This window comes from Rhinoraja longicauda, chromosome 2 (genome assembly GCF_053455715.1).
Source record: "Rhinoraja longicauda isolate Sanriku21f chromosome 2, sRhiLon1.1, whole genome shotgun sequence".
NCBI lineage: Eukaryota > Metazoa > Chordata > Chondrichthyes > Rajiformes > Arhynchobatidae > Rhinoraja > Rhinoraja longicauda.
The window spans coordinates 89,936,056-89,957,995 of NC_135954.1; the positions used below are offsets into that span (position 1 = coordinate 89,936,056).

General features: G+C 44.6%; 2 protein-coding genes across 9 annotated transcripts in view; one reads left to right on the forward strand and one right to left on the reverse strand.

The window, feature by feature from the left end:
* The window catches only part of LOC144606873 (uncharacterized), a 78,502-nt gene extending 64,034 nt beyond the window's left edge, over positions 1 to 14,468 (reverse strand). The window contains exons 1-3 of one of the 3 annotated variants that reach the window (XM_078423337.1): positions 14,002 to 14,468; positions 11,044 to 11,112; positions 1,174 to 1,195 (exon numbers count right to left, since the gene is read on the reverse strand). In XM_078423337.1, the coding sequence (XP_078279463.1) occupies positions 1,174 to 1,195; positions 11,044 to 11,112; positions 14,002 to 14,076 (166 nt within the window). In that variant the 5' untranslated portion in view covers positions 14,077 to 14,468. The remainder of the gene's footprint in view (positions 1 to 1,173; positions 1,196 to 11,043; positions 11,113 to 14,001) is intronic. The other 2 variants (XM_078423328.1, XM_078423346.1) reach the window with 2 other exon arrangements.
* LOC144606894 (uncharacterized) overlaps positions 13,578 to 21,940 on the forward strand; it is a 65,011-nt gene continuing 56,648 nt past the window's right edge. Inside the window, exons 1-2 of one of the 6 annotated variants that reach the window (XM_078423383.1) lie at positions 13,578 to 13,683; positions 14,694 to 14,813. The gene's annotated coding sequence lies outside the window, so the exon portion shown is untranslated. Of the gene's footprint in view, positions 13,696 to 14,436; positions 14,814 to 21,940 lie in introns of those variants that run through there. The other 5 variants (XM_078423375.1, XM_078423366.1, XM_078423403.1 and 2 more) reach the window with 5 other exon arrangements.

The following is a 21,940-nucleotide window of genomic DNA, read 5'->3' on the forward strand; positions in this document are numbered from 1 at the left end:
CACCGGACAATCACCGGATTACAACCCCAACGTACACATACACACAGGGTAATAATAATATAATAATACTTAAAATATATTAATGTAAGAATGTAAAATGATATATTGTATATCTTTCAATATATATTAATCTCTTGCAGGGAAGGGGGATCTGACTGATGCCCAGGTTGAGGGGGGGGGTGGAGGAGGGGGAATGGGGGGAGGGGAGTGGATGGGGAGAGTGGGGGAGTGTGAGATTGGGGGTGAGGGGAGTAGGGGGGAGAGGAGTCGAGGTTGGTTCGGGAGAGATGGAGTGGGGGGAGGAGGGGGATAAGGGGCATTGGGAGGGGGTGAGGGTCCTTGACCAATACCAGAGGCTTTGGGTCCACGGCCACACTGGCTGCAGCGCTGGCGACGCAGTGAGTGGCACCCTCTCCCCTTCCCTGTCCCCCGCTACGAGGACTGGGCCCATCGGGTCCACTTGGTCTAGTTTATTTTAAAGCCCTGAAAAATGTTACATCAACGCATAAACATTTAAGAAATGTGGGTGAAGTTTATGTCACAGCATTTCCCAGCACTTCTGGTAACAGAAGTGACTTCATTTCATTTTAATAGTATCCCATGGACTTAAATTTGGTATTAAGTCCAGATAGAAATTAGTGACCAAAATTCACAATACCTGTGATAGTGGTGGTGTTGTATTTTGAACCAGTGTGCAAAACCACAGCTTGCTGTATCACTTACACTGGTGACATAGAATGTTATTTCAGCATTGAATAGAACCAAGTTTTTAAAAAATGATTTATTTCCCTTCACCATCAGTACTCTTAAACTGAAGGTGGAAGAGAGGGATAAAAACTTTAAAGCAAGGCTGCGGTAATAATTTCAATTAAAAGAGTAAAAAGAATAATTGGATGAAAAACCAAAGTATAACATTGTTTCTTTTCCCAAACTTGGATAAGATTGGGATAAGGAGTAAAGTTTGGAACTATAAGTCTACCTTGTGGCTCAGATGTAAACTGAAACATAAATGTTCAGTTACTCTAAATGGCAAGATACACCACTGCATTTTCAACTGAAAGTTAACTTGTCCGGGTGTGTCATTCAGTTTATAATGAAGTTTAAGAGAACCAGACATTCCATAGTGTCTGAAAAGAAGATAACAAGATTCTTCAAGAGTCTTGCAGTACTTACCATTTTTAAGGGCTTCCACATTCTGTCATACGAAGTTTGAGATGAACCATCGAAAAAATGAATAGAAAGAAAATTAGCAGTGCTTCTGTTGGGACACAAAACTGAAAGATTTCATTAATAATGATATTTGCAGATTGCCTTTTTCTCCAGAAGGAATCATTTCATTTCTTCTACATAGGAAAAGTAACCATTCTGGATATATTCTGCAAAATTTTAAATGAGCCTTTTATTTTTCAGACCACAGCAGAAAATAAAACAAGAATATTAATTTTTTAAGTGTCCAGAAAATGGACTTTTGTATTTCAGAAAACTGATTCAGTAAAATTACTAGCATTAGTAATTACTAACATTAGGGATTTTACTGTATTTTAATAACAATTAAAGCACATTTAACAGATTGAGAATTGTTAATTGCTCGATGCTAAACAATTACTTACACAATTGAAGCTTAGAAGGCAGTGTGGTACTATATAGCAGTGCAATGTGTTGGGTAAACAATATTCCCTGCTATTTTTTACTGACCAGGCATTGACAACCTACATTTTACTTGACAGTTTACTGTAGTCCTCACGAATCGCTAGTACCAGTATGGGTGGGACCCGAACAGCAAGCATTCCTCGGAATGGACCTCCTTGCTCAGTTGAACTCTTCACTGCATTTTGAGAATGGATGGTTTGGTTTATTTGGAGGCTAAGGAGGAATTGTCGTACGGTCCAATTTGGGCCAGGAAGTAAAATGAGTGCGGCCTTTTGCAAATGAAGCCAGCAATGTTTACTGGGAGAACCCATTGGTGCACTAAACAGTACCCTGTTAGTGTCGTGGCCATCACCAACATTTTGCCTGTGATAGAGCAGTTGAAAGAAAGGGATGCTCTTGCTAAAACGCATTGTTCTAACAGCCCAGTATGGCCAGTTGGAAACCAAATGCACCTGCCAATTGACCATCGGCTTTCAGAAAGTAAATCAGTGTATTGATCACAAGGGTCAGTTAACGGCAGAACCCACTACAATCATTTATGCGCTTACATCAGCATAATTGCTCGATGCTAAACAGACTTACTTACTCAATTGAAGCTTAGAAGGCAGTGTGGTACTAAATAGCAGTACAATGTATTGGGTAAACAATACTCCCTGCTATTTTTTACTGAACAGGCATTGACAAACTACATTTTACTTGACAGTTTACTTTAGTCCTCACGAATCGCTAGTACCAGAATGGGTGGGACCCGTACAGCAAGCATTCCTCGGAATGGACCTCCTTGCTCAGTTGAATTCTTCACTGCATTTTGAGAATGGATGGATTGTTTGGTTTATTTGGAGGCTACGGAGGAATTGTAGTACGGTCCAATTTGGGCCAGGAAGAAAAATGAGTGCGGCCTTTTGCAAATGAAGCCAGCAATGTTTACTGGGAGAACCCATTGGTGCACTAAACAGTACCGTGTTAGTGTCGTGGCCATCACCGACATTTTGCCTGTGATAGAGCAATAGACAATAGGTGCAGGAGTAGCCCATTCAGCCCTTCGAGCCAGCACCGCCATTCAATGTGATCATGGCTGATCATTCTCAATCAGTACCCCGTTCCTGCTTTCTCCCCATACCCCCTGACTCCGCTATCCTTAAGAGCTCTATCTAGCTCTCTCTTGAATGAATTCAGAGAATTGGCCTCCACTGCTCTCTGAAGCAGAGAATTCAACAGATTCACAACTCTCTGATTAAAAAAGTTTTTCCTCATCTCTGTTCTAAATGGCCTACCCCTTATTCTTAAACTGTGGCCCCTGGTTCTGGACTCCCCCAACATTGGGAACATGTTTCCTGCCTCTAACATGTCCAACCCCTTAATAATCTTATACGTTTCGATAAGATCCCCTCTCATCCTTCTAAATTCCAGTGTATACAAACCTAGTCGCTCCAGTCTTTCAACATATGAAAGAAAGGGATGCTCTTGCTAAAATGCATTGTTCTAACAGCCCAGTACGGCCAGTTGGAAACCTAATGCACCTGGCAATTGACCATCGGCTTTCAGAAAGCAAATCAGTGTATTGATCACAAGAGTCAGTTAACAATCATTTATGCGCTTACATCAGAATAATGGTGACATGCCCAACAGATTTTGGTTAGTGCAATTGGCTCCAGAGGTGCAGCTTTCATAGTAAACCAACAGCAATATACCTGGACTCGACTTCCGCAGGGATTCCACAGTTGCCCAAGGTCTTCCACATGGCATTACAGACCCAACTATGGGACTTACCCCCTATCCAATCCACCATCATGCATTAGGATGATATTCTTCTTGCTTCAGTGACTGAGGAGCAGCATGAATGGGATCTCCACCAACTCTTTGATTACCTCTACTCTAAGGGCTACAAAGCCAGCCTCGCCAAAGCCAAAATTGCACAAGAAGTTATTTACCTGGGACAAAAAATCTCCCAGTGGAAGAGGGAACTTATCAAGGATCGGATTGCTGCTACCCAAGAGGTGAAACAGCCCATTCCTATCCAGGAACATAGGTCCTTTCTAGGCCCATGCAACTTTAATTGGCAGTGGATTGATGCATAAACTCAGTCGGCACAGCCTCAAAATGACTTCTTGAAAGGAAAACGGGCATCAGGAGAAAGGATCTCCATTATTGACGCATTCATTTCCCTTAAGGAAGTCTTTCGCTCCACACCAGTTTCCTGATAATGAAAAACCTTTTACCTTGTCCACAAGAAAGATGGATATATGACAGCAGCTCTCACTCAGAAACTGTCTGCGAGGTGCTGAAGCTACTTGCCGTACTGTCATGACAATAAGTCTGGAGCTGTATCAGAAATTAACTGTTAAGTGCCCTCACTCAGTGCACATTTTGCTCTCCATGAACAGTCTCACAGTCTGACCGCTGCTTGTCGGACAAGATGGACGGCAGTAATGGAAGCCACATACCTCTGCATTACCCATGCTAGTTCAGTCAAACCCTCAACTATGATCACGATTGGCGAGAAGCAATGGGGGGAGGGAGGGGGGTCATGACTGTTGAAATTTTGGAAGAAATAGAAGAATTCAGCCTAGCAGCAGAGAAAGCGCTGGAAAATCTGGACTTGATTCTCCATACTAATGGCTCTTCCTTTGTGGACAATGGTGTCCAAAAAGCAAGATAGGCAATTACAAGTCAGCATGAGATAATGGCAAAAGGTTGCTACCAGCGGGCATTTAATACAGAATTATGAGCATTAGACGAAGCATGTCGGGTAGCAGAAGGAAGAACAGCTAACATCCACCGATTCCAGATATACCTTTGCAGTTGTCCACAACTTTGCACAGGTGTGGTGGAAAAGAGCTTACCTCACAGCATTGTCTATCCGAACAGCAGCCTATCCAAAATGGGAAGGAAGTACAGCATGTTCTGGAAGCTATTTGCCTACCACAAGAAGTTGCTTTTCTTAAATGCAAGGCACATAAAAAAGATGATACTCTCGAGGGCTATTTAAACACAATGGCTGACCAAGCGGCTCAGAAAGCTGCCTCTTTACTTTCCCATACTGACTCTACAAGATTGAGAATCCAGATATAGGTTGAGACTTGAAAGAAATGCAAGACAACTGGTCGAGAAAAGTGGACTTGGATTGAATTTGTTAAAGTGCGCCTCGATGGCTTATGGAGTCACAAAGATGGCCAGTTGCTCCACAAGGATTAATGCCTGATTTGGCTCACCAAATTCAATCCTGTGGCCATCTGATTTCGTTATAAATGGTATCCCGGTTCCAAATAAGCTGGTGGGGTCATGGATTCTGAAAATATGGTCAGCAGGTCTATTTCACCGGTGTGGCTTAACAGATGTCCAAAACAGGACCAATTTTGGCCCTGCCCCCATTATGAACTCCTGCCCCAGCATGGCTTTTCCAGAATTTACATGTTGACTATATTTCCCTTCCGAAGTGCCATGGGGAGTCTGATGATTTGTGCATTTTTGACAGATTTTAGACCCATCCAGACTGGATACAGCCTCAAACACTGCTAAAGTGCTGTGTAAAGACTTTAGCTGGCAGTGGAGTATCCCCTCTACCGCTGACTCTCGTCAGGGCACACACTTTACCAGTACAGTTTAAGGAAGTGTGCAGACTCCTGAATATTACCTGGGATTTACATAGTGCTCATCATCTGCAGTCTTCTGGACTGGCTGAACACATGAATCACACAATTAAGGATTGCCCAACTAAATATCACCAAGAGGGAATGTCAGGGCACAGGACTTGTCCATTGTCTTAAGTAGTATTGGGGCCATACCTAATCAAACAACAGGTCTGATCGCTTTGAAGTTATCACTGGCAAGTTGATATCAATGGCAGGAACCTTAGACTTTAGATACAGTGTGGAAACAGGCCATTTGGCCCATGAGTCTGTGCCAACCAGCAATCATCCTGTACACTAGCACTATGTAAATTTCCCCGGTGTGGGACGAATAAAGGAATATATTATTATTATCCTACACACTAGGGATAATTTACAGAAGCCATTTAACCCACAAACCTGTATGTCTTTAGAGTGTGGGAGGAAACCAGAGCACCCGGCGAAAACCCATGCAGTCACAGGGAAAGCGTACCAATTCCATACAGACAGCACTGACCGAAGTGGCCACGGTGGCGCAGCGGTAGAGTTGCTGCCTTACAGCGAATGCAGCGCCGGAGACTCAGGTTCGATCCTGACTACGGGTGCTGTACTGTACGGAGTTTGTACGTTCTCCCCGTGACCCGCGTGGGTTTTCTCCGAGTTCTTCGGTTTCCTCCCACACTCCAAAGACATACAGGTATGTAGGTTAATTGACTGGGTTAAATGTAAAAATTGTCCCTAGTGGGTGTAGGATAGTGTTAATGTGCGGGGATCGCTGGGCGGTGCGGACATGGTGGGCCGAAAAGGCCTGTTTCCGCGCTGTATCTGAAATATGAAAATATGAAATATGAACCTGGGTTTCTGCAGCTGTAAGGCTGCAATTCTACCACTGCACCACTGTTGTCACCCAACCTTAGACTTGCAGAAAGCTGATTGTCATCTTATGAGTGATGCTCTTTCAGAATATTGTGCAAGCCTGACAAAAGCTATCTGTTCCGCCTCCCAACAGGAATTGGCTTCTTGGGGTAACCCACCAGAAGGAGGCCACAACATAGTTCCAGGCGTACGGGTCTATGTTAAGAATATATATTTTTAAATATTGGGTTCTAAGTGGGAAGGTCCTTTTCAGATGCTTCTGACCACGCATGCTGCAACATTTTATCCTTTAGCAGCTTTCTCCGTGGTGGTATGAGCCCAAATACAACCAGTTTGCCTTCCCCATTTTTAACCATCACTAAAACATCAGGAGGGTACTATGCTTTGTTAGAACACAGAAAGGAGGTGACCAGGTAGGGAAGAGCATTTGCTCCCATTATTTTAACATCTCTGAGGGTAATCTATATAATTATGGTATAGGATTTCACAACCGCACCAATTGGAGACTTTTCAACGTCATAGTTCTCCTTTCTCATAAAATCATTCACCTCCGACAATGGTACATATTTCACATGTGGCCACAAGGCTTATCCTTGGATACCCAATCTTTGGACAAGATCCTGCTATTTGGGGTATGAGTTGCCTTAGATCCGTTATTCCACCTCACCCGATAATGATGCGATCTCACGAATGTCGAGATTCTTCACAATCTTGATTCCTCAGTATTGGACAACTGTACATAGAAACATTGAAAATAGGTGCAGAAGGAGGCCATTTGGCCCTTCGAGCCAGCACCGCCATTCATTGGGATCATGGCTGATCATCCACAATCAGTAACCTGTGCCCAACTTCTCCCCATATCCCTTGATTCCACTAGCCCCCAGTGCTCTATCTAACTCTCTCTTAAATTCATCCAGTGACCTGGCCTCCACTTGCCCTCTGTGGCAGAGAATTCCACAAATTCACAACTCTCTGGGTGAAAAAGTTACTTCTCACCTCAGTTTTAAATGGCCTCCCCTTTATTCTAAGACTGTGGCCCCTGGTTCTGGACTTCCCCAACATTAGGAACATTTTTCCTGCATCTAGCTTGTCCAGTCCTTTTATAATTTTGTATGTCTCTATAAGATCCCCTCTCATCCTTCTAAACTCCAGTGAATACAAGCCTAGTCTTTTCAATCTTTCCTCATGACAGTCCCGCCATCCCAGGGATCAATCTCGTGAACCTGCGCTGCACTGCCTCAATTGCAAGGATGTCCTTCCTCAAATTAGGAGACCAAAACTCTACACAATACCCAGATGTACTGGCATTCTGTGCTTGTGAAGGTGACCAATGACACAGCCCATTCTATGGCCAACATAAATGACAAACTAGACCACATGGGTGGTCTTCAGAATCAAAAAAAAAAATCGACTTTATCCTGGCAGGGAAGGGAAATACTTGTGTTTTGACCTGAGTGGAATAGTTCACATATATTCTGCATAACTACAAAAACATGTAGATATGCTCAAGCAGCCTCCTCCCTTCACCTGGTTGAGTGAGGTTACTGGCTGGGTTCTTTGGGAACCTTCATAGCTCACAGCTTGATCTTGTTTATTTTTATCTTTTTTAGTTTGTGTTGTCTTTTACGGCTTATTAAATATTATTGCAAACGGTAGACACACCCGCTAACATTTCATCCCTCCAGGCTTCTAGATGTCCCTCCTCTCACCACAAAATGGATTCATAATTAGACAAACGTAGATTTGTTAGGTCTATCGGAAGCTGTCTCTAAAATATGGAGATCATTAAAGATATCTAATGATGTGTGCTTGTGCTACTTTTCCTTAAAATTCTTATTTTGGAGATTCATTCTCGCTGGTATTGAACGAAGAATTGAAGCAGGGACTATAGGGGGTAGTAGAGATTTGATGAGATTAGTTTATTGCTTAAACTAAAAAAAAGTTAATTGCTTGAAAACAGGTATGCTGAACTGTGACAAAGAACAACTTGTCAACTCAAGGTTACAACTGATAAGAGCCTAGACAGATAGTATAAGAAAATAACTGCAGATGCTTACTCCAGCATTTTGTGAATAGAGCCTAGACAGAGTTGTGAACAATAATCTCTTCATGGTAGTAAGGTACACATCGTAATCATCCTAAATAGATAAAGAAGCATGTTTTTCAGCAGTGTGTTCTGTTTGAAAGTATTTAGTTAAATGGCCAGCATCTTTTGTCTGTTAGTCGTGTTCAGTCTTGTAGTTGTAATTCCATTTTTAAAAAACTTTGTTAGTTATGATATGTTCAGCTCTTAGATCTGCAGATCTTTTAATGCTTTGCTCTGATACTGTACAACCATTGTGCCTGAATAAAAACTTTGAAACACGACAAACATTGCAAATTTAGTGATCCACCAAATGTCTTGGACCTTTGTCTTGTGCCTCCTCCATAGCCAGAGTGTGGTCACACACAAACAGCTCCTCATATTCTGCTTGGGTACTCATAACCCAATGAAATGAACATTGAATTCTCTAATTATAGGCAACTAACCAACAACAACCCCTCGTTTCCCTGTGCCCAACCTGGATTTGCATCCATTTCTCCCACTATTTTGCTTGCCCTCCTGATATCCCTTCCTCTGACTACATGTCTCGTGCATCCTCTCTCCTTATTTCACAGCCTTTTGTTTTCTTTCCCTCTGGCCCTTGTCCACCCAACTCCAGTCTGAAGGTCCCGACCTGAAATGTCTCTTATCCACGTTCTCCAGAGATGCTGCCTGACGTCAATAGACAATAGGTGCAGGAGGCGGCCATTCAGCCCTTCGAGCCAGCACCGCCATTCAATGTGATCATGGCTGATCATTCTCAATCAGTACCCCGTTCCTGCCTTCTCCCCATACCCCCTGACTCCGCTATCCTTAAGAGCTCTATCCAGCTCTCTCTTGAATGCATTCAGAGAATTGGCCTCCACTGCCTTCTGAGGCAGAGAATTCCACAGATTCACAACTCTCTGACTGAAAAAGTTTTTCCTCATCTCAGTTGTAAATGGCCTACCCCTTATTCTTAAACTGTGGCCCCTTGTTCTGGACTCCCCCAACATTGGGAACATGTTTCCTGCCTCTAACGTGTCCAACCCCTTAATAATCTTATACGTTTTGATAAGATCTCCTCTCATCCTTCTAAATTCCAGTGTATACCAGCCTAGTCGCTCCAGTCTTTCAACATATGATAGTCCCGCCATTCCGGGAATTAACCCAGTAAACCTACGCTGCACGCCCTCAATAGCAAGAATATCCTTCCTCAAATTTGGAGACCAAAACTGCACACAGTACTCCAGGTGCGGTCTCCCACTAGGGCCCTGTACAACTGCAGAAGGACCTCTTTGCTCCTATACTCAACTCCTCTTGTTATGAAGGCCAACATTCCATTGGCTTTCTTCACTGCCTGCTGTACCTGCATGCTTCCTTTCAGTGACTGATGCACTAGGACACCCAGATCTCGTTGTACGTCCCCTGTTCCTAACTTGACACCATTCAGATAATACTCTGCCTTCCTATTCTTACCACCAAAGTGGATAACCTCACACTTATCCACATTAAACTGCATCTGCCATGCATCCACCCACTCACACAACCTGTCCAAGTCACCCTGCAACCTCATAGCATCTTCCTCACAGTTCACACTACCACCCAGCTTTGTATCATCTGCAAATTTACTCCAGCACTTTGTGTCCTTTTGCACTTTGTGTCCTTTTGTGTAAACCAGTATCTGCAGTTCCTTGGTTCTTAAGACTGGTAAAATATTACAGTAGTTTAATATTATTGTGTACCTACCATTAGTAGAAGTGAATTTCATGTGAAGCGATTCATGTCTCGTGATTGAGACCTGTAAGTTTCTGCATAAGAATAATATGTCATGATTTTGCTTCCTTGGTTAAAATGCAGGTTTTATTGTGGAGGATTATGGCAGTTAAAAAAAAAAAAGAGCTTCAACTAACAGATGTGTTAGAAAATAACTGCAGATGCTGGTACAAATCGAAGGTATTTATTCACAAAATGTTGGAGTAACTCAGCAGGTCAGGCAGCATCTCAGGAGAGAAGGAATGGGCGACGTTCCAGGTCGAGACCATTCGGACAGATGTGTTGGTGTTTCCAGTCTTAAGAAATTTGATAGCACCCAGTTCGTTGTTTCTACTGTGACAATAAAGTAACAATATAGTATTCACAAAGATTTTACTTCCAACAAGAATCCCAGGTTAGCTTGCACCTTTCAGCTCTGTCAAAAGGGACTGCAAAGTTATTTTTTTACCATGAAGCATTCAACTTGATGGTGGTAAGAGATCTTTTCCAACGAGTATCAAACTGAGACCAAATTCTTTAGCTTCATTCACAATGCACAACTTTGATTTTGAAAGTGTTTATTGATCAATTATAACAGTTCATTGTTACCACGTGTCAGTGGTTAGATTTAGGTGATGAAATGTTCAAATGATTCTTATTTTATTAGCGAACTCACTGGTCTCTAATCTGTGATAACCTAGACATGGCCATTTCAAAAGATAATTTTGCAATAACAATTTAATTTTCAGAACAAGAAAAAAGGATGCCAGAGAGCCTCAGCAATAGAGGTTAAACGTATGCCCCAACATAAATAAAAAACTGTAAATTATCTTCATAAATAAAAGTAAATAAAGAAGCAAACGCTCCATTGTTTCAAGTACCATGAACAGCACTTAGAATTAGCAAACCTATTACTTTCTATATTAAACCATAAGCGCACAAAATAAAATAACACCTTGTCTCAGACTTATGATTCCATGCCATTAAGTTAGTATTACACTTCAGATAGAGCAAAACAAATTGCAATCAATTTAGGTACAATGTATAATAGATTCTAAGGTATATATTCAAGTTTTCATCTTTGTTACTTACCTTTCCGTGCTTCATACCAGTAAAATGCATCTTAAGATTTAATTCCGATGAACAATGAACATCGCAGATCTAAAATTAAAATACAGATCTAAGGTATTTAAGCATGAAATGCTCGAACAGTGCCATTCAATGGATAACCCTCAGGTCAAAAAGTTTGGAAACAATTTCTATACAAATATTCACGATTCGAGATCACAACACAGCATGTAAAAATTAGATCTTTCACTGCCTGAAATCTCCCCCAAATCAATTAAATCTCTATCTGATTACAGAGCTATTTGCCAGCCTTTGCTATGTGAGGCATTGCCATTAAATTTACTCAATCATTATTCATAGGAAGACATTTTGTTTCACCAGACTCTCATTATAATTTTAACTAATCCCTGCTAGAATTCTAATACATTTTTACATCCGGAGTCTTTTGCATTTCCTCTTCAGAATTTTAACAAATCGACATCCAAGGCTTTGCTACTCTTTCTAATATGTAGTATCAAAATTGACTAACCCCAAATCTTCGAAAGCACGACATCTTTGTATTTTTATATTAAGGTTCTATTATTAATAAAACTAAAAATACTACTCGTTAACTTTTGGAACAGCCTAGTGAACTTGCATTGTCAAAGATGTGTACACGTTTTCCCGAGGTCTCTGCTGCTTTAACACTACGTACACCACTTTCAAACTCCCTCTTTTCATTTTTCTGAGATACCTTATGGTCTGTGGCCATTGCTAGTTGTGAAACCTCCACAGGTCTTGTACAATTGTAAAATAAGGCCCCAAGTTCTATACTTATGTTTGACTTAAGTTTGACTTCCCAAAATGTAACACCTCTGCTCACTTGCCCGGCTAATCAAGATCCTGATTATAATTCTTGTTAACTATCTTCATGGTCTACGATACCACCTATGTTAGTGTCATCTACAAACTTATGAAACATGCTTGTACGTTATCAACCAAATCATTGACTTAGATTATGTCAGGTTACTTAAATGTGAGGTTATCCACTTTGGCGGCAAGAACAGGAAAGCAGAGTATTACCTGAATGGTGACCGATTGGGAGAAGGGGAGATGCAACGTGACCTGGGTGTCATGGTGCACCAGTCATTGAAAGCAAGCATGCAGGTGCAGCAGGCAGTGAAGAAAGCGAATGGTATGTTGGCATTCATAGTAAGAGGATTTGAGTTTAGGAGCAGGGAGGTTCTGCTGCAGTTGTACAGGGCCTTGGTGAGACCGCACCTGGAGTATTGTGTGCAGTTTTGGTCTCCTAACCTGAGGAAAGACGTTCTTGCCTTAGAGGGAGTACAGAGAAGGTTCACCAGATTAATCCCTGGGATGACGGGACTTGCATATGAGGAAAGACTGGATAGACTGGGCTTGTACTCGCTGGAATTTAGAAGACTGAGGGGGGATCTTATAGAAACATATAAAATTCTTAAGGGGTTGGAGAGGCTAGATGCGGGAAGATTGTTCCCGATGTTGGGGGAGTCCAGAACCAGGGGTCACAGCTTAAGGATAAGGGGGAAGTCTTTTAGGACCAAGATGAGAAAACATTTCTTCACACAGAGAGTGGTGAGTCTGTGGAATTCTCTGCCACAGAAGGTAGTTGAGGCCAGTTCATTGGCTATATTTAAGAGGGAGTTAGATGTGGCCCTTTTTGCTAAAGGGATCAGGGGGTATGGAGAGAAGGCAGGTACAGGCTACTAAGCTGGATGATCAGCCATGATCATATTGAATGGCGGTGCAGGCTCGAAGGGATGAATGGCCTACTCCTGCACCTATTTTCTATGTTTCTATGACAAATAGCAATGGGCCCAGAACCTACTGTGCCGAATCTTAAGACAGGCCTTGCAGGTCCAAAGCTATGTCTCTGGATAGAAGGAATGGGTGACGTTTCAGATCGAAACCCTCCTTCAGACTGAGAGTCAGGGGAGAGGGAAACGAGATTTCGAAGGGGAAGGTGTGAAAATGAAAGATGAACGGGGATGAGGTTCAAGGAAAATGTTGAATAGATCATTGTTGGGCGCTAACAAGGCATACAATGTAAAATCAAATCAGGAAAACAGTCAGAATGGTTGGAGAACTATGATAGGGGAGGGATAGAGAAAGAGAGGGAAAGCAAGGGTTACTTAAGTTAGAAAAGTCAATATACCACTGGATTGTAAGCTGCTCAAGCGAAATATGATGTGCAGTTCCACCAATTTGTGTTGGACAGTGGAAGAGGCCCAGGACAGAAAGGTCAGTATGGATAAGAAAATAACTGCAGATGCTGGTACAAATCGATTTATTCACAAAATGCTGGAGTAACTCAGCAGGTCAGGCAGCATCTCTGAAGAAGGGTCTCGACCCGAAACGTCACCCATTCCTTCTCTCCCGAGATGCTGCCTGACCTGCTGAGTTACTCCAGCATTTTGTGAATAAAGGTCAGTATGGAAATGGGACAGGGTGTTAAAGTGTTGACCAACCATGAGATCACGTACGTAGGCCTAGGCGGACTGAGCGGAGGTCGTCAAGCCAGTGCTTGGTCTCGCAGATATATAGGAGTCCACACCTGGAACAGTGGTCACACTAGATGAGGTGCAAGTGAATCGCTGCTTCATCTGAAAGGACGGTCGGGGTCCTTGGACGGAGTCGAGGGAGGAGGTATCGGGACAGGTGTTGTATTTCCTGTGGTTGCTGGGGAAGGTCCTCCTGGCCTGGGGAGGTGGGTGGGAAGGGACGAGTTAACCAGGGAGTTGCGGAGGAAACGGTCTCTGCGGAAAGCGGTGAAGATGTGGCTATGGGGAGATGACTGGGGTTAGGTGGGAGAAATAGATCAGCCATGATTGGATGGCGGAGTATACTTGATGGGCCGAATTGTGCTCCTATTACTGGACATTAGTGGTGAGATCCCGTGGCGTGGTCCCCTGGCTCTGTCGCTGCGTGGCCATGTTTGCACAATTTCGGCATCTTTATGCGCACCTTACAGTAGAAAATTTTAGCCTCGTTTTCGACCTTGGGATTCGGCCCGATTTGTTGTTGACATCCGTCGCCCATCCTTTTGGTTTCCAGCTCCAGAGCACGTTCGGCAAGGGCTCAGCCTCAGCCGGCGAGAGCAAACGGTGGTGGGGGGGACGGGGACAGAACGCGTTTGTTTACACGTCGTCTGTCAATCCGATGGCTTTAACCGCACACAAAAACGGACTCGACGCTCACGGCCAAAAAGAAAATCACAAAAGTAAAAATAAAAACTGTCCGCAAAAAAAAAGGGAGGTTTGTCCCCACTTGCCCGGCGTCACACGGCCCGATCCGGCCGAAAATCACCGAGATGTTCAAACGAACTGCGTCACCACAAGTGCGAGCAGAGTCCCTGGGCCAGGCCACGGAACGCGACGTCATCGCGCCTCCGGCGTAATCGCGTCACCGCACGGAACGTCCCGGGGCCACGGAACGCGACGTCATCGCGCTTCCATCGTAATCGCGTCACCGCATAATGGAGGCGCTCGATTCATGATCCCCCGAAACGGGAATTACGGCGAGTGAATGTTCTCGATCTCCCTTGCTGTAAGAACTAAGAACGGAATTGCCCTTTCGACAGACGATAGTTTACTTTTTTTGTCCAAAAGCCAAGTTATATTTAAGATTGACCTAAACTATTCTACGCGTCGTTACAGGCGAGGTAAATGATGTAAAACCGCGCCGGAGATTGGAATACGACGAAGTAAAGACACCGGTTAGTTCAGAGTGTCGAGGTGGAGTTGGCGGTTACCGATCATCGTCGGCATTGTGCAGTGGTGAGTAAAATTACGGTAAACAGGAACAAAAGTGCGTGTATTTATTGTTGGAAGAACAACTAGCGTGGAAAAACAGGGCCTGCCATCTTTCGGGATGACCCGACAGCGATATGTTGAACTGTCGAAGGTATTTATTCACAAAATGCTGGAGTAACTCAGCAGGTCAGGCAGCATCTCGGGAGAGAAGGAATGGGTGACGTTTCGGGTCGAGACCCTACACATATTGAACTGTCAATATGTGTAGGAAAAAAACTGCAGATGCTGGAATAAATCGAAGGTCGACACAAAATGCTGGAGTAACTCAGCGGGTCGGGCAGCATCTCTGGACAATAGACAATAGGTGCAGGAGTAGGCCATTCAGCCCTTCGAGCCAGCACCGCCATTCAATGCGATCATGGCTGATCACTCTCAATCAGTACCCCGTTCCTGCCTTCTCCCCATACCCCCTCACTCCGCTATCCTTAAGAGCTCTATCCAGCTCTCTCTTGAAAGCATCCAACGAACTGGCCTCCACTGCCTTCTGAGGCAGAGAATTCCACACCTTCACCACTCTCTGACTGAAAAAGTTCTTCCTCATCTCCGTTCTAAAGGAAGGAATGGGTGACGTTTCGGTCGAGACCCTTCTTCAGACTGATGCCAGGGGAAGGGGCGGGACAAATATAGGATGCAGTCGGAGTCAGGAAGACTAGTGGGAAAATTGGGAGGGGATAGAGAGGGAAAGAGGAACTACATGAAGTTAGAGAAGTCAATGTTCATACCGCTGAGGTGTAAACTGCCCAAGCGTAATATGAGGTGCTGTTCCTCCAATTTGTGCTGGGGCCGGGCCTCCCTCTGACAATGGAGGGAGCCCAGGACCGAAAGGTCAGATTGGGAATGTGAGTGGGCGTTGGAAGTGCTGAGCCATCGGGAGATCAGGTAGGTTAAGGCGGACTGAGCGGAGGTGTTGAGCAAAACGATTGCCGAGCCTGCGCTTGGTCTCGCCGATGTAGAGAAGTTGACATCTGGAGCAGCGGATACAATAGATGAGGTTGGAGGAGGTACAGGTGAACCTCTGCCTCTCCTGGAAAGACTGTTTGGGTCCTTGGATGGAGTCGAGGGGGGAGGTAAAGGGACAGGTGTTGCATCTCCTACGGTTGCAGGGGAAAGTACCTGGGGAGGGGGTGGTTTGGGTGGGAAGGACAAATGGACCAGGGAGTTACAGAGGGAATGACAGTGCTGGCTCGAAGGGCCGAATGGTCCACTCCTGCACCTATTTTCTATGTTTCTATGAAAAGGTTGTTCACCAAGAGGGTGGTTGGAGTTTAAGATTTTGTTTCTGAGAGGACTATGGAGGCAGAGACACAACATCTGAAAAGTATCTGGCAGAGCACTTGGATCACAGTATTAAAGGCTATGGACCAAATGTTGGTAAATGAGATGAATATAGATGGGTAGTGGATGGTTGCCATGGACATGGCGAGCTGATGGGCTGGTATCAATTTACGGGTCGAGGACTCTAACGTGGAGGGGTTTAAACACAATGAGGTACTGGAAGTCTCATGGGTGGCTAATGTTGTGTGTTTATTTAAGTGTTGCAAGTGCAAGCCTGGGGGAACTGTAGGTCAGTAGGCCTAACATCTCTGTTGGGAATTTTACTGGGGCTGATGGACAGGATCTACCTGCATTTGGATTTGAAAATATTTATTAGAGAGAATATGGCTTTGTATGTGGGACATCATGTCTACAAATTCAGTTTGAAGAGATGACCAAGACGGTCTTATCCCGTTTTCTCATCTAAACCAGAGTAGAACATGCACATTAAATGACAGGGCCCCGGTGAGTATTATAAAACAGTGAAATGTAGGGGTACAAATACATACTTCTCTGAAAGTGGTGACACAAGCAGACAGGGGCTGCAGAAGGCATTTGGGACACTTGTTATCTGTGAGGACATTGAGTACAAGAATAAGGATATCATGTAACAACAGTGGAAGACATTGGTGGAAACACATTTAGAGTAAAGATTTGCTGATTCACAAGGATGTTGCTGGGACTGGGTGGTTTTGCTAACCAGCAGAGATAGATAGATGGGCTTTTTTTCCTGTCCGGTGGAGTCTGAGGGGTAATCATACAGCAGTATAAAATCATGAAAGGCATAAATAAGGTGAATAGTCATAGTCTTTTTCCCAGGGTAGAAGAATCTAAAATTAGAGAGCATAGGGTTAAAGTGAGAGGGGATCCAAAGGGCAGGTTTACCATAAAGAGAGTACTGGACTTGTAGAATAAACTGCAAGAGTAAGTTATGGAGGCTGGTACAATTGCAATGTTTAAAAGACATTTAGACAAGTGCAGGGATAGGAAAGGTTTAGGGAATTATGTGCCAAAAGTTGCCAAATGAGAATATAACTCAGGCAAACAACATGATTGTCATGGATGAGACAAAATGTGCAGGAATGAACTGTAGATGCTGGTTTAGACCAAAGGTAGACAGAAAATGCTGGAGTGACTGAAAGGGTCAGAGAGCATCCCTGGAGAAAAGGAGTAGGTGACATTTTGGGTTGGAACCCTTCTTTGGTGGGCTAATAATGAGTGGGGCAGGAGTGTCAACACAAGGATCCGTGCTGCTCTCACCAGCCACCCAAGTCCAGTCCCCAGAGCAGCCACTCTACTCTGAACTGTGGCACAGTTCCTACCAGTATTCTGATATAGTGTTAGTAACGTATTTCTGTGCAAATAGTATAATAGCACCCTCATAGCTCCAATTCCATTAATACACTTTGCCTGAAAACACATGCTGTATGTTAACTGAGGTACCAGTATACATCCTTCTTTAGGTTAGAAACAAAGTACTGCAGATGCTGGTTAAAAATAAAACCAAGTGCTGGAGTAACTCGGTGAGTCAGCAACATCTCTGGAAGATGTGGATGAGCGATATTTTGGGTCTGAATAAGGCCCCTGACCTGGAACTTCTGGAGTTGCTGCCTGATCTGCTAATTACTCCAGCTCTTTGTGTCGTCCTTCTTTAGTTTGTTTGTCCTCTCCTTTTTTCTTGTGTCTCTCTCACCCCATCTTACTAATATAGCTGCAGGCAAACCAAACCAATCCATGCAAACAACATGTTCTTACCATATAATTAATTCTGTGCTTGAAACCAGCAAGGTCATAGAGTCATACAGCGTGGAAACAGGCCCCTCGGCCCAACTTTCCCACACCAACCAAAGTGTCCCATCTACACTAGTCCCACATGCCTGTGTTTGGCCCATATCCCTCTAAATCTATCGTATCCATATGTCTGTCTAATTGTTTCTTGAAAGTCGTTATAGTCCCTGCCTCAACTACCTCTTCTGGCAGCTTGTTCCACACACCCACCACCCTTTGTGTGAAAACATTACCTCCCTTTAAGTCCCTCACCTGAAACTTAGGTTCTCGATTCTGCCATTCTGGGCACGGAGATTCTGTGCATCTACCCAATCTATTCCTCTCATAATTTTGGATACCTCAATAAGATCACCCCTCATTCTCCTGCGCTCCAAGGAAAAGAATCCAAGCCTGCTCTCCATCTTCCTATAGCTCAGACCCTCATCCCATGGCGACATTCGTGTAAATCTTCTCCGTACCCGTTCCAACTTGACAACATCTGCACTTTTAGATCCCTACCATTCACTGTGTGGGTCCTATCCATGTTAGACTTCCCAAAATTCTCTGTATTAAATTCCAACCATTCCACAGCTCACCTGGCCAACTGATCATGATCTTGCTGTGATTTTTGACAGTCATCTTCACTATCTGCAATACCACGTACTTTTGTATCTTCTGCAAACTTGCTAATCTTGCCTTGTACGTTCTCATACAAATTATTGATAAAGATGACAAGGAGATGGGACCAGCACCAAACCCTGAGGCACACCATTAGTCACAGGTCCCCAATCCGAGAAGTAACCTTTCACCATTATCTTCTGTTTTGAGAGATATAGACGGTGATATAGGGAGATATAGAACAAATGATTCTGAGTCTGGATTAAAATCTGGTCGGAGAGCAGGAGGAATCACAGAGGGGGTGCAGAGAGAAAGGATGGTGCAGAACTCATCAGAGAAAATAGGAAAACTTCAAAGTAAGCATACCTTGAGGAGATTCCGCAGTGGAGCAGAAGATATATGTGTGAAGGAACTGCAGATGCTGGTTTAAACCGAAGATAGACACAAAAAAATGGAGCAATCTCTGGAGATTAGGAATAGGTGACGTTTCGGGTAGAGACCCTTCTTCGGACTGAGAGTTAGGGGAAAGTTAGTATTCATCAATCCTAAACAAAGGTTGCTTATTGGTACTAATATTGTTTATAAAGGGAGTGAATCATCAAATATTTCAACAATTCTCGCCCATTGATTCACGATTCAAGATAGCTTTATTTGTCATCCAAAAAAACGATTTTTTTTGGACGAAATTCAGTCACCCACAGTCCAACAATAAAACATTAAATTAGGCAGATTACACAATAAAGCATTAAAATAGGCAAATTACACAACCCCAAAAACACACACAAAAAAGAAACATCCATCACAGTGAGTCTCCTCCAGTCCTCTCCTCACTGTGATGGAAGGCCACAATGTCTTTTCCCTTCCCCTGCCGTCTTCTCCCGCGGTCAGGTCGCGAAGTGCTTTGAGAGGCTGGTCCTCTCACACATCAAATCCAGCATCCCTGACTCACTGGACCACATCAATTTGCATACAGGGCAAATAGATCCACAGAGGACGCCATCTCTCTGGCTCTTCACACTGTCCTGACTCACCTAGAGAGACAGGGCATGTACGTGAGGATGCTATTCATAGACTATAGCTCCGCCTTCAACACGGTCATCCCCACCAAGCTCATCACCAAACTCCACCAGCTAGGCCTCAGCTCGTCATTATGTGACTGGATCCTGGACTTCCTGCTGGAACGACCGCAGGCAGTGAGAATGGGCCCGCACCTGTCCTCCACTATCACCCTGAGTACCGGCACACCACAGGGCTGTGTTCTGAGCCCCATGCTCTACTCCCTCTTCACACACGACTGTGTTCCTGCATTCGACACCAACACCATTGTCAAGTTTGCAGATGACACAACGGTGATCGAGCTGATCACCAACGGGGATGAAACAAACTATAGAGCGGAGGTGCAGAACCTGGCGGACTGGTGCTCGGATAACAACCTGTCCCTAAATACCACCAAGACCAAGGAGCTGATCATCAACTTCCGTAGGTCACATAACGGGGAATATGCCCCGATCTCTATCAACGGGGACAGTGTGGAGAGAGTGTCCAGCTTCAAGTTTCTGGGCACTCACATTTCGGAGGACCTAACATGGTCCAATAACACTGCTGCGCTGGTCAAGAAGGCACAACAAAGACTGTTCTACTTAAGAACACTGAAAAAGTCTGGTCTACCCCAAAAGCTGCTGACGACCTTCTACCGCTGCACCATCGAGAGCATCCTAACGCATGGCATCCCTGTGTGGTACCTCAGCTGCACGGAGGCAGAAAGGAAAGCTCTACAGCGGGTAGTCCATAGAGCTCAGAGGGCCATCGGAACACAGCTACCAGACTTAGAGGGCATCTACAACACACGATGCCTCAGAAAAGCCACCAGCATCCACAAAGACTCTTCACACCCCTGCAACAGTCTGTTCGAACTCCTTCCATCGGGCAGACGATACAAGGCCTTCTACGCCCGCACCTCCAGACTCAGGAACAGCTTCATCCCCAGGGCCATAGCTGCTATGAACCGGTCCTGCTGAGCCGGATGGCCACAACGCATAGATCAACTTGCACTTTACCCTGTCCAAAACTGTTACAACTGTTTCGTTTCGTTGGGTTGCTGCTGTCTAAATTACTTAAATTATTGCATCGTATGGGAGGCGCATTCCCCATCTCGTTGTACCCCTGGGTACAATGACAATAAAGATATATTGTGTTGTATTGTGGCTGCAGGCCGCACCGGACGGTGAAAGGTCCGCAGCGGGCCGACCCAAGCCCCGCGATCTGGGGCGGGCGAACACGCTGTCGCTGCTGCTGCACGTCGGGGCGGTCGTGGCTCCCGACATTGAAGCCCCCGCCCAGCAGAGAGAAATCCCGCGGCCTATTTTAGGCCGCGCCGGACGGTGAAATGTCCGCGACCCAAGCCCAGCGATCCGGGGCGGGCGAACACGCTGCCGCTGCCGGAGCTCCTGATGTCGGCATCCACACAGCCCGAGCCTAAGGCGAGTCGCAGCCTCCGAGGACGGCCGGCTCCGCTGATGGTAAGTCCGATCCGCGGGCTCTGCGAACCAGAGCCCTGGAGGCCGCCAGCTCCAGGAGTTGGGCCGATTGTAGGCCGCAGCAGGAACGGAGAAACCACCCAGAAAACAAAGGTCGGGTCTCCGTTCGGAAGGGACACATATTTACAATTTTACAGTTCCCCCCCTCCCCCCCACACCCACACATAGTACACAAACACAAAAACACGACATCACATCGACAATTAAGACACAAAAAAACAACAAAACACAAAGACAAATGGACCGCAGGTAAGCCGCAGCTGCTATGGCAGCGCCGCCATTTTGCGTAGAAATTCGGCCCGACAATTCGCGTAGAAAATTTATGAAGAGCATGATGACAAAAGTTTTTTGGGAAACATCGGAATACTGCACGTTAAGCATCTTATCAGAGCATTGTGGCACAGTGGTAGGGTTGCTGCCTTACAGTGCTTGCCGCTGACCCAGGTTTGATCCCAATTATGGGTGCTGTCTGCACAGAGTTTCTACTTTCTCCCAGTGTGGGTTTTCTCCGGGTGCTCCACATTCCTCCCATAATTCCAAAGACGTACAAGTTTGTAGGTTAATTGGCTTGCTATAAATGTAAATTGTCCCTTATGTGTGTACGATAGTGTTAGTGTGTGGGGATTGCTGGTCGTTTTGAGCCGAAGGGCCTGTTTCCGCGCTGTATCTCTAAACTAAATTAAATCTACATAAATTTACAAGTGAAATTAGAACGATTATTGAATTGGACATCTGGACATCTTCCCTCATTCTGCATAAACGTGATCATCCAAAATAGATGGAAAGCTCTGTACACCCTTTATTCCCAGAGTAAATGTTACTATATGTTCCAGTTAGCCAAATATTACTATATGT